The sequence below is a fragment of the Dipodomys ordii genome, unplaced genomic scaffold (genome assembly GCF_000151885.1).
Source record: "Dipodomys ordii isolate 6190 unplaced genomic scaffold, Dord_2.0 Scaffold27, whole genome shotgun sequence".
Lineage (NCBI taxonomy): Eukaryota > Metazoa > Chordata > Mammalia > Rodentia > Heteromyidae > Dipodomys > Dipodomys ordii.
Genome location: NW_012267243.1, coordinates 16728834 through 16746154, shown reverse-complemented (window position 1 = coordinate 16746154; position 17321 = coordinate 16728834). Strand labels below are relative to the sequence as shown.

Sequence of the window (17321 nt, the reverse complement as noted above, 5' to 3'; positions counted from 1 at the left end):
TCTGCAGACAGACACACAGAGCCTCTGCAGACAGACAGACACACAGAGCCTCTACAGACAGACACACAGAGCCTCTGCCATTCTCAAGCGGGGTGTATGGAATGGAATGAGAGGAGGTGAAGCTAAGTTATAATATAGGCACGTGTGAAATTGAGAAAAGAGAAAGCATCGAGCCAGGTGTCCATGACTCATGACTATAATCCTAGCAACTCAGGAGGCTGAGATCTGAAGATGGCAGTTTGAAGCCAGCCAGGGCAGGAAAGTTCATGAGACTCTTATCATCAATTAACCAGCAAAATGTTGGAAGGGGAGCTGTGGCTCAAGCAGTAGAGTGCCAGCCTTGGGTAGAAAAGTTAAGAAATAGTGCCCAGGCCCTGACTTCAAGCCTGAGAACTGGTATGTACACACACACACACACACACACACACACACACACACACACACCACAAACAAAACCAGTAAGTACTTGTATAATGATTCTTTACCTTCTCCCTTCTTAGCTGTGCAGTGCCAGGAGTTTCCCGTGCCCAGAAGGGCCCAGATGAATTGCTCACATCCTTTTGGACCATTTCAGCATCAGTCGGTCTGCAGCTTCTCCTGTAGAGAAGGTTCCCTCCTGGCTGGAGCAAGGGTGGTCCGCTGCATGGCTACAGGACGCTGGAGCGCCCCTCCCCCAGAGTGCCGGGGTAAGGGCGCATTGCCTTTGGGAATAATTGGGGTGATCATTGCAAATGGAAGGCTGCGTTTTAGAGGCGGTGGGTGTGTAGGGCCGTGTTTGACAGGGGCTGGAAAATGAAGGCATATCATCATTCATGCTTTCATTGGTAACCCAAGGATCCCAAACGCAAATATCTGCAGAGGCTACGCAGAAACGTGTGTCTAGACACCTGGTGACAGGGGAGAGGGCTGTGGTGGCCCAGCAGACTCCTCAGCGGGCCTTTACCAGGACCTCGGGGTGCCCATCACAAATTAAGTATCTGGAAATAAGATTCGAAGGAAAACAGAGGCAACACCCCCTCTGAGCTCCCTGCATGTTTCCCAAAGCTGATGTGGACCTTCCTCCTGGGGTCCTGGGCTGTACAGGTAGAACGGGAGAATCTAATGCAGAATCCTCCAAGATGTAGATAGGAGAGTTGGAAAGAGGAGGAACCCACTCCACACATGGAAGTTACTGGATTCTCAGAAGAAATGTACAACTTCAAATACAGGTGTTTAAACCTGCATTGTCTATGATATTAAAAAGCCAGTGCCTTCTGCTGATGCAGAAACAGGCCTGGCTCTAACTGACTGTGTTTGCAAACTAAAAACCAGATTTTTGGGGGGCGGAGGGAGGAAGCACCAGTCCTGGGCCCAGGGCTTTGGCCCTGCTCAAGGCTAGCACTCTACCCCTTGAGCCACAGCTCCAGTAATAGATTTTTGGTGGTTAATTGGAGATAGAGTGTCAGCCTGTCCTGCCCAGGCTGGCTTCAAACCACGATCCTCAGATCTCAGCCTCCTGAGTAGTTAAGATTATAGGCCTCAACCACCAGTACCTGGGTCAGATGTCTACTTTTATCTTCTATATTACTTCTCCCCTCAGTGTATGAAACTCTATTTAGATTTATGGCAAATACTGTTTGCCAAAAGCAAGGTTCTCATTTATAAAATCTATAGAACAAGAAGAATCCAGAGAAGTAAATCCATCCTCTTAAATATCCCTAGCCTAAACTATTGTTCCCATTCTGGTATGATTTTTCCCCCAATATTTCCCCATCTGATTCCCTGCCTCCCCCAGGCAATGAATATTTTTATGGTATACATACATATATATGTAATGTTAATGATAAAACCCAAAGGGTAAAATATTTTTGCACTACTTGCCCTGCCTTTCAACATCAGAGTGAAGGCAGGCAGAGACACATCTCTATGAAGAGGAAACCGCTTTCTCTTCAGGTCACACACAAATGTGCGTGTGTGAATGGATATGCATTTTACGCTTGGGTTGTGTTAACAGTACAAACAAACAAACAGACACAAAACCAAAGAGTAATTACTGACGGAACTGAGCAGAATCGGATTCCTTCATCCCCACACAGGGGTGCGGTCAGCCACTGGAGTTGGGGTCCAGGGCCCAGCTCTGGGTCTAGAAAGCACAGGTAGAGCTGTAGTTCCCCCCCTTAGCACCCACCCTAACTAAGCCTCAACCTGCACACAGCCCTGAGCCCGCTCATCCTGGGGAGACGAAGCGGCTCATCAGAACTCTGGGGGAAAGCCAGGGCTGTGCAGGGCACAGGCCACTGTTCATTGCTTCACCTGTGTGGCTGGTGTGGGCTCACAGCCAGAAGGAGGTGGCCACCCCCCTGGCTTCAGGTGACCTTCCAGCTCCTTCTGCTTTTCGTCCTTTGTTTACTCTGACTGAACTTTCTCCTCTTGTTGCTGGGAACGCTTCGAGTGAGTTTCCCAAATGTGGTCAGGGCCGGGAGGTGTGTCTTGAGGCTGTTGTAACACTTCGAAGAGAGTTATCAGCCGAGTTCCCTTTTTACTGTCCGCAAGAAGACCAAGCCACAGAAGAGCTGGAAATGGTTCCACCAAACCAAGAACTTGAGGCACATCTGCCCCTTGGGTCTTTACTAACTTAGGAGCTCTCTGCGTGGTCTCTTCTCCCTCCACCGCACCCCACACATAGGCACAGAAGACAGAACGGCTTTCCACGTGGATGGAAGGAACTTGAATCTGGGAGGGAGGGCAAAGGATGTTGGGAAGAGAGAGTACAGAAAATGGCTTTCCAAACCTCTGGCCAAACCTCTGGAGTAAGCGGCTAAAAATGGCCCCAGAACAGCCGTAGCACCCTCTTATCTGGTGTAAAGTCACACACTTCTAAACTAAGCCCTTGCAAGACCTTGAAACTGGGTATAGCTGAGTCCTTACTTTATTTTTATTTTGGATGATTAGCACCTCCTATTTGTTAGGCAAGATTTATGCTGGTTGAGCAATAGTCCCAGCCTTCGTTGCTTTATTTTGGGGCTAGTTATTTTGCTCTAGCATTTTTGGTCCGGGCAGACCTAGATAATGACTCTCCTATTTATGCCTCCCAGGTAGTTGGAGAGAGGGCACATTCCACCATGTCTAGCTTGTTCATTGAATGGGGCTCGCACTAGCTTTTTGCTAGAGCACAATCTCCTGAATCTCTGCCTCCAGAGTAGAGGGATGAGATGCCATACCCAACCCTAGCCTTGACTTTTTATGTCAACATATTGAATCTAGGCTTTACTGTTTCCTTAACCACACAAGGAACGACTGTCAACATTTGTATTGAGAGTATTTTCAATCTTGACTTTAAAGAATCTTAGAAACTAGGTAATATTATTTTCCTCCTTTAAAAATATTGAGATTCAGAGAGATTAAGTGACTTGCCAAAAGTCACAGCACACCATCACCAACCCAGTCAAATAAGTCCTCTACTACCTTACATCATGTGTATATGCTGTGCAAAGAACTGAGAGGTCCAATTCACTTTTTTGTAAAGTGAACAAAAAGAGTCATTTATGACTGACCACTGTGGGATGAGGCTTTTGAGAAGAAGTGTAAATTGTCATTTGCAGACAGTTAGTGAATTTTTCACCAACACTGTGTCCATGATTTTTGTGTTGTCTTTGAAATTTGATTTTTCTATGTGAATTATTACTATTCCTTCTATAGCTAGGAAGGCCTGCAGGGCAAGGATTATACTTTTCCTCCTTCTGAGTCTCAGATTTGCTGTACACTAACATGGTCTTTTCTCTTCTTGCATGTCCACCGTAGCTATAAGCTGCACACCTTTGCTAAGTCCTCAAAATGGAACAGTGACTTGCGTCCAGCCTCTGGGAGGTTCCAGCTACAAATCCACATGTCAGTTCAACTGTGATGAGGGGTTTTCTTTATCTGGACCAGAAAGACTGGATTGTACTCCATCTGGACACTGGACAGGCTCCCCTCCAACATGTAAAGGTAGGAACCAAGGTCTGTTTTTTCTTATGACTTTCCAGGTAATATCATGGGATGAAAGAATCATCAGAGATTCCTATGAAAGTGTCCTCAAGCTAGAACAACACATCATCCACAAAGCATGGGAGTTAGACCAAGCTTCCTTTTTAGTCCCTTCGAACAACCTTTCTATCCTCATACAATCATCTACTTTCATAGTGTTATAAAGTTCTTTCCTGACGTCCTAGGAAATGATGTTTAGCAAAATTCTGGAATAATGAGTATCACCTCCATTTTACAGATGTAGAAGCAAAGGCTCTGAAAGAGTAACTTGCTCAAGGACAGCCATTAGGAAATGACGAAGCTCAGCCATTTCACTGAGACCTTTGTGATGATGTCTTTAGAAGTCATTTAGGCTGTTCCTTCCTTCCTTCCTTCCTTCTCAAACTTGCCATTACCCAGCACTAAGTCCCCAACGCTGAAGATATTCAGGGATGGATGTGACAGAACTCTTTTCTACTGGTTCTTCCTTCTATTTCCATATCAATTATAAAGTCCTCGAGAGCAGAGCCTGTGCCCCCTCCACCTTTTCATCCTCTGCCGTTGCTACATTGAGTTAAAGGAGGTTGTGGCAAGTATTGTTGACATGAAGCTCATCCTGCTCACTCTAGCACAGCATGACAGACAGTCAATTAGTGGAATCCTCAAATTCAAGAGCAGATCTTTTCTGTATTTGCTTCCCTCAAAGAATCTGGTAGGCCCACTACCTGGCATGTAGACTAACACAGACTGAACTATTTCACAGTTCTATTTGGTTTCAGAGAGCACAGCAGTTCCAATTTATTTTTCAGTAAGTCAAAGTTGGTAATAACAAGACTAGCAGGAATAAGCAACCTTTAGTGTATGTGCAGTACCAGGCGTTTTTGTATGTATGATTACATTCTACACAAACCACTGTTAGATGATCATCATCTCCACCGTAAGCCAGGAGAAACTGAAACTTTGAGAGAACCAGCTGGCAATGGTCACATAACCAGGGTGCATGGGAGTCAGCAGGATTCAGGTATTTCTCACTGTTGGACCATATTGCCACCTAGTGGCAGAGCGTCTAAATTCTGGGTCTGTCACCAATACATTTAGTCTGCTGCAGAGTTGCCGCCAAAACTGCTGAAATAAACCTTAGAAACGGCAGTGACTATATCAGTAGAAATCTACTGAGTCGTATTAAAAACTGCTAAGCTACTGTTATTCCTCCTTGTACAATAGCATGGGCTGCCCTTCCCCCCTTGTCCTCCCTCCCCAGCAGGAAGGAAGCCTCGTTACCCCCTGGAGGCTGAGGAAGGAGAGGAGTGGACGATAGCATCTCCAAAGCCATTGGGCTAGCCAAGAATTTCTCTTTTTTCTTTTGTTTCCTGGCTTACTGGGGCTCGAGTCCAGGGCTTCACACATACTAGGCAAGCCTGTAGCACAGGGGTATTTTGTCTTTGCTTAGGGTTCTAGAGTACTGGGGTTTGAAGCAGGGGCATAGTGTGCCAGGCTGGCACTCTACCAAAGGGGGCACTGGACTCACACCCCTGTCTCGGACGTCTGTTATGTTAAAGGTCATAAAATGCTGCCATCTGCTGTCCAAAGGATAGAATTCCTCTTACGTAGTTTCTGCTACTTTCTTTCATGGCTTTTTCTCATTTTCAAATAAACTTTCTCCTGGGGGGGGGGGGGAGGAGGGAAGATAGACTACTAGCAGCTAAGAAATCTAGCTTATTTAGGGATTAGACAGCAAGGATTGGGCTTTGTTGCTCATCCTCTCTCTCATGTATTATTCCACTGATAGTTATCATAAGCTATACGCTCCAATGTTCTGTTTTAAGGCAAAGCAAAAGTCCTTTTGAAAATCCCGCCAAAGCTTAAAATCATTTATGCAGCCAACATGATTGTTCAGTCTGTAATACGGTTTTCTTTCCTCCTCCTCAGTCCTCTTTTTCCTGTGGAAGGGGGTTTCTGCCTCTCACCCGTGAGCCCAGTTCCCATTCATATCTAGAAAGATCCCTGACCAGTGGACGCAACCTTTAGTCAACTATGGTCCTCAGAATTGAAGGCTCTATGGTTAGAATCCAATGGTCTTATTTTGATGTTGAGACGTGGTTTTGAGGGCGCCTATGTTTCTCTCTTGTTTTCCAAAATCCATGTTCTACACTCTTCTTTTCCACATGCAGAATCTTATCCCTGAACACTGTCCCAGAACACTGCTTTTCACCTGGTATTTTGCACAATTTTAGGGTACATCAAAGGGGCTTAGGGACCACCAAGTATGAAGGGCAAGCGTGGCAGGCGGAACTCAGAGTGATGCAAAAGTTTTGAGATAGTCTTGAAATAGTTCTACAAATCGCTTTAGCAAGAATGCCAGTTCCCTGGGGCCGCTGGGGCCTGGGCTGCGCTGCTCTTTCACGCCTCCTCCCTGCCTTTGCTGTCCAGGGCCTTGCACTAACATCAGCTCTCCAGCTCATGGTTAGATTCTGCCACTTGAAGCATGCCTCCAGTCTGGCATTGTGCTGGTTAATTGGAAGATACACACTCACAGACTTTTTTTTTTTGCCTGTCTGGCTTCAAACCCTGTTTCTCTAGCTCCAGCTTCTTGAGTAACTAGAATTACAGGTGTGAGTCACCAGTGCCTGGTCAAAAAGTTCTTGATTTACTATCCATCTCAAGTGAAGTGAGGCAAAAAAAAGAGAATTTTCTAAATATTTAAAAAATAATATAAAGCAATATGTTTTATGTTGATGATTAGAGTAGCAGAAAACCTAATAATTCATGGATTCATACATAATTATGTCTATCTACTTAAGTAGATATACTTTCCCGATTCACTACTTAGTGAATTAGGAAGGCATCAGCTAAGAAACATGCTTACGACACAACTACTTCCAAGGCAATGAAAATAGAGCCCTAAGCATGGGATGGTCACAACCCTTAGTTGTTTTCTACTCTGATTATACGGGTTTGACAATGCTTCCTACTCGGTTCAAGAGTATGTTCCTCTCTTTAAAGATATGCACAACATTATTCCTTTACGGGAATCCCTTCCTTTGTGTCTATACCGGACTCTTCCCCTCCAGCTGCATCATGGGTAACAACACAGATTAAATTTCGTTCTTTGAGTGTCTACCACATGCCAGGTCCAGGTTAGGCTTCCGTAAACCTCCACAGGGCCGCGCCTCAGACAGGAAAGCGGCTTTCTTGAATGATTTAAAAATGATTTAAGAAAATGGTCTTGAGGTTTGAGTCACAGTTTCACAATCTCTAGACAGGCACTCTCCTTGAACCAGGCCTCCAGCCCCTTTTGCTCTGGTTACTTTTGAGGTGTGGTCTTGCGTTTTGCCTGGCTGCCTGTGCCACAATCTTCCTATTTATGGCTTTCCTTTGTAGCTGGGAGGATAGATGTATGTCACCACGTTCAGCTTTTGCTGTTGAGATGGGGTCCTCGTGATACTTTTTGTCTCCGCTAGTCTTGAACCACGATCCTTCCAGTCACAGTAACTCAAGTAGTTAGGACTGCAGGTGTGAACCACCATGCCCAGCTCAAAACTTAGCTATCTTGACCAGAAATTTGAAGCTTCCCTCTGCAGATAAGATAAGATGGTGGGAATACAAGAGAGGATATGGAGAAAAGAGGAAGGATGTGACTTGTTGAGTTTAGTGGCGTAAATCTTTGATTTCCTTCTCTCTGTGACCTCTACATGTATTCCTCTTCACAAGTTAACCATCCTTCCCCCCATCTTCTGTAATTAACATCCCATTTTATGTGTTGTGGAATTTTGGCTGCTTTATAGAAGAGTTGGAATACCATAGATGTTCAGTAAATACTTGCTGCATATACGAATCAATAGACGCTGCCTAACGTGGACATTGTGGTGTTCTCAATTTGATACTCCAGTCATCCAGTGCCCAGAACTCTCCGCTCCAGAACAAGGCCACATGGACTGTTCTCACGCTCACGGGCCATTCAGCATTGGCTCCTTCTGCAGTTTCTCCTGTGGTAAGGGCTTTGTGCTGGAAGGATCGTTCGGTGTGGGGTGTACCATGGCTGGGCGATGGTCTACAGCTCCACCAACCTGCAAAGGTAATGCACACTCTCTGGGACAGACTGCTTTTGGAAATTTTGTCCACAAGGAGCGCACTCACATAGCTCCTATAGATGATAAACAATTCGATTATGATTGGACATTGTAAACAGCCTGTGGATTATACAATTCTAAAGACTGACAGACTTCTAGGCTTGTTAAGACATAGCGATTCTTATAGACATCTTGTTTTTATAACTTGAGGTTCTTTTTCTCAAAGAGTTTTACTGAACAAAGTAAATGACACCCACTACTTCATTGCTGAAAGAGTACAAGGACTGCAATCACCATTTCAAATGTTCAAATCAGGCAACAGAGGGCAGAGAGTTCAATCATCATCTCTGCGCCATAGCAAAGCCATTTCACGTTGAACTTTAGATAGGACGAACATCATCTCCCAATAAAGTCGGGAACGCAGACCACTGACACAGGGATATTCAACTTTTTACTGAATTGTCCTATTTCTTTGTGTGTGTTGGGGAAAGGGGGTCCTAGGGCTTGAACTGGGCCTGGGCGCTGTCCCTAAGCTTTGTTGCTCAAGGCTAGCACCCAACCACTTGATCCACAGCTCCACTTCCAGCATTTTGTTGGTTAATTGCCCAGGCTGGCTTTGAACTGTGAGCCTCAGATTTCAGCCTCCTGGGTAGGCATAAGCCACTGGCACTCAGCAGAATTGTCCTATTTCTGTACCAACTGTCCTGTGGCTTCTTTAAACGTGTATTGGTAACATTTCTTCTTGGGCCCAAGATACCATCTCTTCAAGGAAACTTAAATAATTTTCCTCATAAGGTTTCCCATACCTGAGATGCATAATTTATCCATTTTTTTGATCTAGATACTGATAGAACTGCCCTCAATTTGAAAGAAGTGGGGCACAGCTATTCTATACGAATCTTAATTTAGATAAGCTCCTTGTAAATGAGAACACCTTGAACGCTTTACATTAAAACATTTTTCTCACAGCAGGTGCAGCATCACGTCCTACTAAAGTGGTAAGATGTCCAGCCCTCACCATTCCCGGACAAGGAACAATGTCCTGTCCAGGAGCCTTTGGTTTGAATACCACTTGCTACTTTGGATGCAAAGCTGGATTCACGCTCATAGGAGACAGCGCTCTCAGATGCAGGCCTTCAGGACAATGGACAGCAGCAACTCCAGCTTGCAGAGGTAATGGAAGGAGCCGGATGTCTGATGCCATCTTCCCACCGCTACTTAGGTTACCCAGGATTCCTGCTGAAATCCTTCCCAAGCCCCAACAACCATTCAAAGTGCCTGCTCCCCATGAAATCCTCTGCCTGCCCTCTTGCTATAAGTTAATACCCTAGACCTAAAGGAGGAAACATTTATAGAGGTACAAAATGTGTTAGAACTCTAACTCTGCTAAACATGAAAGTAGATGAACTTTAAAATATAAGAGCCAATTTCATTAATTAACACATAAACATCCCAGCATTTCATAGTAATTGTCATCTAGTTAGTTCTGTGTGACATCTTCCAACTCATGAAACGTTGAGCTCTGTCTCTTTTTCGTTGTGTGCCAGTACTGGGGCTTGAACTCCTTTTCTCTCAGGGCTTTGCCATTTGAGCCTCTGCTTGACTTCTAGCTTTTTTTTTTTTTTAACCAGTCAAATGGCGATACAAGTCTCTGGGACTTGTTTTCCCAGGATGACTCTGAACCGTGATCCTCTGATTTCAGCCTTCCAAGTGGGTTGCAGGGCTAGCCACTGGATTATAGGAATGGCCACTGTGTAGTATAGCCACTGGTGACTGGCTGCGCATCACTTTGACTTTCTATTCCTCACAAAACACAGCACGGAGCCTTTTCAAAATGCTGCTACTGCTTATTAGTGTTTAGTTGAATCAAATTTAATTTCCTGAGGATAGTTTCTTATCCATAAATTAGAATAATCTGAAGCCCCCTGAAAAATAGTTTAAGTGAAGTGATGGTCTCTACTTCTTTTAAACTTCCAGTGTCCAGCTGTACTGAAGACTTGCTATCTATTCCGATAATCACAAGCCCTAGTCATCATCATATATTGATACTATCTTTTAGAACAGTTGTATTTTTGAGAGGCAAAAAATGTGTAAATAGTACTTTTGGAAGTACTAGTTTATTGAATGCTAGATCTGCCCCTCCTTGTTCTTCCATCCTTTAAGTGGTATTTTTTTTTAAAGTATGTGTAGTATTGGATGGCTGGAACAAATACTGGAAGTGGTTGATTTCCTTATTAACCTTGAATATTCTAGTTGACAATGAAATCACAATCTTCATTTACCTTCATTCTGCTTGTTTGTGTCTCCTTCATTCTCTTTTACCTACAGCCATCAAATGCCCAGAACTGCACGTTAATCAATCAATAGTGATGAACTGTTCCAATCCCTGGGGAAACTTCAGCTTTGGCTCAACTTGCACTTTTCACTGCTCAGAGGGTCAGTTGCTTAATGGCTCTGCAAAAGCAGCCTGCCAAGAAAACGGCGCCTGGTCAGCTATCATGCCAACCTGCCAAGGTATATAGGATTTAAGGTCACTCAACGTGAAACCGGTGTTTCTTTTTTTGTATATTTTTTCCACAGTGGTCTTCCTTTCCATCATTGAGTTCCCCTCCTTAACACTTTACCATGAGTCACCCAGAAACTCCATGTGAAGTTTAGTTAAACAGTAGAAACTCAATTCAGCAATTCTGTGTAGATGTTTGCCACTCTGTTTCCAGTGCTCAGATTTGTGAAATGAATTTCTCCTTTATTCTAACCTCTGTTAAGCTGGGAATTCTTTCACAAGGAGTTCTAATTTATTGTCTCAGAACTTTGTTTGCCACCTACCTCTAAAAATACCTCAGATTTTTTTCTTCAATTATGTTCCACCTGTTGGCAAGCGTTAGCTCAGCCTCCAATGTTCCCCTTACCTATACTTCCCCAGTGGCTTGCTATGGTGACTTTCTGTTCCATGGTCGAATCTTCGATTGCTAAAGAAAAATTACTGTGGGTTATTCTTTTCGCCTAAGCTGTCATGCTTAGCTGACCGCTGTAGAAATATTGTTTGATAGTTAAGCCTTAGGAATGCAACTGGGCCTTGCTTCCTCGTCTGTGGCCCTGGGTTTCATGTGTGCGTGTTTGTTTCACAGCGGCGTCACTGACTATCCAGGAAGTCCTGGCTTACCTCGGTGGAGCAGTGGCTTCTACATCAGCTCTGGCCATGAGTGGGGTACTCCTGGCTCTTCTAAGAAAACGCTTGAGAAAGAAAGGTAAATAAGAAAAGAGCTTCCTCTTGCTTTCTTGTTGCATGTGATTTGGGATTGGGGTGTTCAGCCAGCATGTTAGTAGTTCACGTTTAGAAACATTTCATTCAAAGACCAAAAAAAGGGGGGGGCAACAGGAATTACCTGCCCATCAGAATCACCTGGAGACCTCAGGGAACTCTTGCCTTAAAATTCAGATGATTCAAGACTGCAGCACAGCACTGGGAGCCTGTGGAATCTCCCAATTACCAAAACGTCCCTCACTCACTCCTTCCTACCACAGCCAACAGGTCCACACTGCTAAGCAGTGAGACCCATAATGATAGTCCCTCATTCAAGGGGAGACAAGGTAAGGTAGGAAAGGAATATGAGGATAAAACACAACCTGATATTTCCAGAACATTAGAATAGAGATGCTCAAACCATTCTGGTATGGCCAGAGGAGCTTTCCTGAGCTTTGGAGTTCAAGTGGAGAAAACAGCCTGTGGGAAGACATGAAAGAGCAGCTGCTGGGCCATGGTGTGCTGAGCAGCGCAGAGCACCTGAATCCACAGGGGCTTACAAAAGAGCAGAAGGCGAAGCTGAGGGTGTAAGGGACTGCTGCATTACTAGTGACCTGACATGGTGTATCCAGAAAGCTGCATTCTTCCCTGAAAACTCATGGTGTTGATGCAGGATGTAAGCAGTGATGTAGCCAAAGAGATGAAGACTAAGAGAAACTTCATCATACTATTCATCATTAAAAAGGAGTTGTGGTCTATTTGAAGATCTATCTACTCACTGCTCTAAAGAGTACCTGCTGCTGGCTCATGCCTGTAATTCTAGCTACTCGGGAGGCTGAGATCTGACAAAGTTAGAAGCCAGCCTGTGCAGGGAAGTCCATAAGACGGTTATTTCCAATTAAGCACCAAAAAGCTGGAAGCAGAGCTGTGGCTCAAGTGGTAGAGCACTAGCCTTTAGCCAAAAACAAAACCAAAACTCAGGGACAGCATTAGGGCCATGAGTTCAAGCCCCAGGAGCAGTAATGACTATCAGTAATGACTATCAGTAATGACTCTGACACTTCATATCATTGTTTTATTACCCCCCTTTTAAACCAATTATTCATGTCTTCTCATTCCTTTCAGATGATGGGGAATGTCCTCTGAATCCACACAGGTAAGACACAAGTAGTCTATGAATTGAGTTTTGCTAGTTTGACTTTCTGATTTGCTGTGTCAGGATAACGTGTATGCGATGTGTGCCTCCTTATTTTGTAACTTTTTTGGGGGGGGGCACGTCCTTTTTTTACTCTCTTGAAGTACAATGTTCAGATAATAGAACCTAACTACAGATCATGTAGTCAAAATCAGCAAGTGCCCCAATTATAGCATAAGGAGAACATAATGTATAGTAGACACAGAGTGCTCAAGCCCAGAAACCACCCCACTGCCCCAAGGGAAGATGGTGGCAGGCTTTATAACTCTTTTGTACAGTTGTTCACCATTTTGAAAACTCATTCTGGTATTGGCCAGGTTTTGCTGCCTTGTGAGTCATTATCACAACCATCTCCTCCTTACACCAGTCTGGACATTTCCTATAATCTGGAAAGAAGTGAAGTGGGTATAAAAATGTAAAGTAATGCAAATTACCCGCAGCTGTTAAGGAAGCATCTTGGAAACTGCACATGCATTTATTTTCCTTTCCAAATACAAGCAGACAGAATTCCAGGGCCAACGTGGCAGCCACAGTTTCTGGAGACACTGTGCCAGATGGTGTTGACTAAGCATTACATGGTGGTTCATGCTTGTGTTTCTCTTCTTTAGCCATCTAGGAACGTATGGAGTCTTTACAAATGCAGCATTTGAACCAAACCCTTGAAGGTAAGTGACCTTTGAAGGCATTTTTTTTTTAAAAAAATGGAAGAGTAGGGAGAAAGGGAAGACTTGAAAGCTTGATTCTTTTAACATAAATATGTACTGGATTTTAAAGCAATGTTAGGATACTGTATTGGCAGGAGTAAATATGCACAGCAGAAAAATGACAAGGGAATAGGTTCCTCTGAGTATTTCCATTTCCTCCAAGGTAGAAATATTCTAATGACGCCAGAATATATGGCATTCCTGGTATTGGCAGTTAGGTGATATTCCATGAGTTCCCTGCTTGACAATCCATTATACTATCTGGTGGGAAAAACAGAAATAATCTGATGTTTTCCAGAAGACCACCAGAAATAGTTGAGTTTCCTAAAAATGCAGCTTGGATGACTGCAAATCTGTCATCTAGAAAGACAATTATTTTAGCTTTGGTAGATGTGGTGAAAGATTTCCTTTTTTTTTTTTTAAAGGAGATGATACTTGTATTAATGTCTTTTCCCTTAATTTTCAGAGACCTGTTCTTTCTCCTAGTCACCTTGTCCGATCTCTGAGGATCTGACTGGGGAACACCAAGCTTCCTGCTAGACTTGACTTTGACTGTAGCACATTTGTAAAGTTTTCTGTAAATAATTGTGAATAAAGGACACGAACACCTTTTTAGATTAGCTTGACCAGAGCAGAAGGGTTATGCCACATTCCAGCTCTCCACCCTCACCCCTTCCTGCCCACACAAGCCACAGAAACCAGCCGCCAATGGTTCTGCTGCTGCCTGTGAGCTTTGGCCCAAGACAGGGGCATCTGACTCACCAGAAGACCAGACTGTGGAGAAATGAAAATAGTGCCTTTTGGTATTCTCTATGCTGTTGGAAGACAAGAGTCTTTAACTGGAGGTTAATCCTGGAAGATCTCCTGGAGTTTTCAGTGGTTGCTGTCTCTGAGGTCACTTAGTCCCTCAGATACTGAGGCTTCCAAAGAAACTTCTGGATGACACCAGAAGCTGTAGAAGACCAAAAACATCTCACTGCCAAATTCCTCAACCAAAGGCCCCAAACATCAGTATTGGAATGTGTAATTAAAACAGTCCCCCTTCAATGCTGTGTTCCTCTGTTGGGCGTCTCGTTCAATAAAATATGTGTGTGCCACTTAATCATTAACGTAGCACACGGGTACAATTGTTCCAATGTCAACCCCACCTTTGAGGGAGCCAGCAAATGTGTAAACATACCACTTGCTCCAAGAGAAAAATCAGAGAAGCAGCAAAATCTTCATTATCTAATGTTCTCTGGGTAGAATGGGTATGTTTTATTAGTATATAGTGCAGACCTGGAATTAATACAAAGACTGGAGAAACAGTAATATGTAGCTATTTTTCATGCTGAAAAATAAAAATAATCTAATGACTGTGTCATATAGCCTAAGTACACAAAGGCAAATTCGTAAGTGATGACAAAAAGATTACAGAGTTTTGCCTTGTGATTTAAGATATCCTTCATTTAAAAAGTTCCTCAGATATACTTCCAAAAGCACCCCAGATTGCTTGCTACATACAAGTCAGCCACTGAGCTAAGTATTGCAGGACACGGGTTTTGAATGCAGTCTCCTAGGTGGGAATTTGCGGTTTTGTGGAAGCTGTTAGGGAATTCTGATGCTCTAACAGCAGTGGGGACCACTGGGATTATAGGAAGGGATTGCTCCTGTCCCTGAAGGGTTTTGGCTACAATACACACCTGTATAAAATGATAAAGAAAGACAAACAGCAGTATAAATTTGAATAGCAGGAGTTCAGAAAATGCAAGGGACAGTTGGAGGGGGGGGAGGGGGAGAGACAAAACTCTGGACTACTATGAAGAGACAGGAAAATCAAAAGGGAGGAGGAGAATGGACTGATTTATTTACTTTTATGCTTGCTTTTGGGGGGAGGGGTAGTGATTCAGCATCTTGCAGCCAATGCCCTATCACGTGAACCAGGACTTCAGCCATTTGCTTTTATTTTTCAGATATAGGGTCTCCTGCTTTTTACCTGGGCTAGTTTGTAAAACTTAGTCTCTCACTCTACCTCTCTCATAGTTAGGACTACAGCTGTGAGCCACTGCTCCTAGTTTTGTTTTTCTGGAATGGGGAGCTTGATTTGAAATCATGATCCTTGTGCTTACGGCTCCCTGAGTACTTATGGCAGACGCCACAACACGCAGCTCCAGAGTAGACATTCTAACTTAGCAGAATAGCACCAAAAGCCGTGGATGTGCTTCATATGATTAACCGAGACCCTCTGTGATATACCAGATTACAACCTATTGAATGTAACAAAAGCATAAAACATGGACAGAAGCTTGGGGCATCTAGACCCAGGGAACATTGGATGAGTCACCACAATGCTTCAAACAGTCCAGTTCTCAGAACCTCCACCAGCAGTAAAATAAGATTTAAGACAGCATGAAACAGTTCTTTCAAGTAGTATAAAGACCCTGGAGGCAGAGAATCACAATCATAGGAATAAACATAAACTATGTGCTTTGTCCTGGGCATTATATAGTTTACAGAATACTTTTATGCTCCCAACAAATCATATAGGGTAAAGTAGTGCACACACACACACACACAAAATCAGGCACACAGGCCAGGCTTTATAAACTTGCTGGGTTTCTTGCTCACTGCTGGTGTTCTACCTCCTGAACCATGCCTTCCACACAGCCTTTTACTAGTTAATAGGAGATGAGATCTCAACTTTTCTGCTTGAGGTTGCCTTCAAATCATGATCCTTCAGGTCTCAAACTCTTTTGAGCAATTTAGGACTATAGGTGTTCATGCCCAGGGCAGGGAAAGACTTGTACTATCATTCCTGTTTTGCCAAGATTATACTCTTTGTACAACTACTGAATGATAAAATTAAAAAAAAAAACTATATTCCAGAGAGAGGGAGAGGGGGAGAGGAGGAGGGAAGGGTGAGGGAAGGGAGAGGCGGGGGAGGGGGAGAGGAGGGAGTCAAGCCCACACAGCTAGTGAGGATGGAGCTAGGTTAGGGATCTTTCAGCCCAGGTGTGTTCGCCTTTCTCTGCTGTGTTCTGGTGACTTGGTGTAGTTGGTGAGGCCAGGCGGAGCGCTAGGATTTGGGGCGGACTGCTCCCGCTCTCCTGGCCACCTGCAAGCAGTGTCTGTGCTGTGTGCGGATCACAGCAATGGTCAGGCGGGAACCTTGGGGACCCCTGTGGTGTGCGGTGTGGGACGGGACCCTGTGCGGTGTAGGATGGGGACCCCGGACCCTGTGCGGTGTGGGACTGACGGGGACCCCGCGCTGTGCGGTGTGGACGGGGACCCCGTGCGGTGTGAGGTGTGGACGGGGACCCCGTGCTGTGCGGTGCGGTGTGCGGTGTGGGATGGACGGGGACCCCGCGCGCTGTGCGGTGTGGACGGGGACCCCGCGCTGTGCGGTGCGGTGTGCGGTACGGTGTGCAGTATGGGACGGACGGGGACCCCGCGCGCTGTGCGGTGTGGACGGGGACCCCGCGCTGTGCGGTGTGGACGGGGACCCCGCGCTGTGCGGTGTGGACGGGGACCCCGCGCTGTGCGGTGTGGATGGGGACCCTGCGCTGTGCGGTGTGGATGGGGACCCCGCGCGGTGTGCGGTGTGGGACGGACGGGGACCCTGCGCTGTGCGCTGTGCGGTGTGGACGGGGACCCCGCGCGCCCCGCAGGCTCTGCCCTTCCTCCGCCCGCCGGGCCTGCGGGGGATGGTCCCTCAGTTGCTGGTCACCGGCTGGGCTGGGCCGGCCCCGGGGCGGGGGGGGGGGCAGAGCCCGGACGTCACCGTCGGAGCTCGCGCAGTGCACAGCCGCAGCGCACAGCCCAGCGCACAGCCCAGCGCACAGCCGGAGCGCACAGCCCAGCGCACAGCCGGAGCGCACAGCGGGCCGCGGCCGCAGCTCGGAACCATGCTCCTGGCCGGCCCGCGCCTCTGGGTCCTGGTGCTCCTGGGCGCCGGCTGGGCGGGCTGCGGAGGCCGCCGGGCCGAGGCGCTGGTGCGGACGTTCTACGTGGCTGCGCAGGACGTGGCCTGGAGCTACCGGCCCGAGACCCCGCAGCCAAGGTGACTTCACTGGGTGCGCCCCAGCGCCTCCAAGGGGCTTCGCTGTGTGCGTACGAGCCTGCCCCTGCCCCCCTCCCTGCCCCTG

The 17321-nt window shown here is 45.8% G+C and overlaps 2 protein-coding genes across 2 annotated transcripts in view; both read left to right on the top strand.

Annotated features, from left to right (window-relative positions):
* The window catches only part of LOC105985139 (P-selectin-like), a 40187-nt gene extending 25722 nt beyond the window's left edge, over positions 1 to 14465 (top strand). Inside the window, exons 8-16 of the mRNA XM_013015551.1 lie at positions 501 to 686; positions 3781 to 3966; positions 7874 to 8059; positions 9027 to 9227; positions 10383 to 10568; positions 11183 to 11302; positions 12424 to 12454; positions 13102 to 13158; positions 13664 to 14465. Of these exons, the coding sequence (XP_012871005.1) occupies positions 501 to 686; positions 3781 to 3966; positions 7874 to 8059; positions 9027 to 9227; positions 10383 to 10568; positions 11183 to 11302; positions 12424 to 12454; positions 13102 to 13156 (1151 nt within the window). The 3' untranslated portion in view covers positions 13157 to 13158; positions 13664 to 14465. The remainder of the gene's footprint in view (positions 1 to 500; positions 687 to 3780; positions 3967 to 7873; positions 8060 to 9026; positions 9228 to 10382; positions 10569 to 11182; positions 11303 to 12423; positions 12455 to 13101; positions 13159 to 13663) is intronic.
* A 2606-nt stretch (positions 14466 to 17071) lies between these two features.
* The window catches only part of F5 (coagulation factor V (proaccelerin, labile factor)), a 64350-nt gene continuing 64100 nt past the window's right edge, over positions 17072 to 17321 (top strand). Inside the window, exon 1 of the mRNA XM_013015738.1 lies at positions 17072 to 17236. Coding sequence (XP_012871192.1) covers positions 17082 to 17236 — 155 coding nt within the window. The 5' untranslated portion in view covers positions 17072 to 17081. The remainder of the gene's footprint in view (positions 17237 to 17321) is intronic.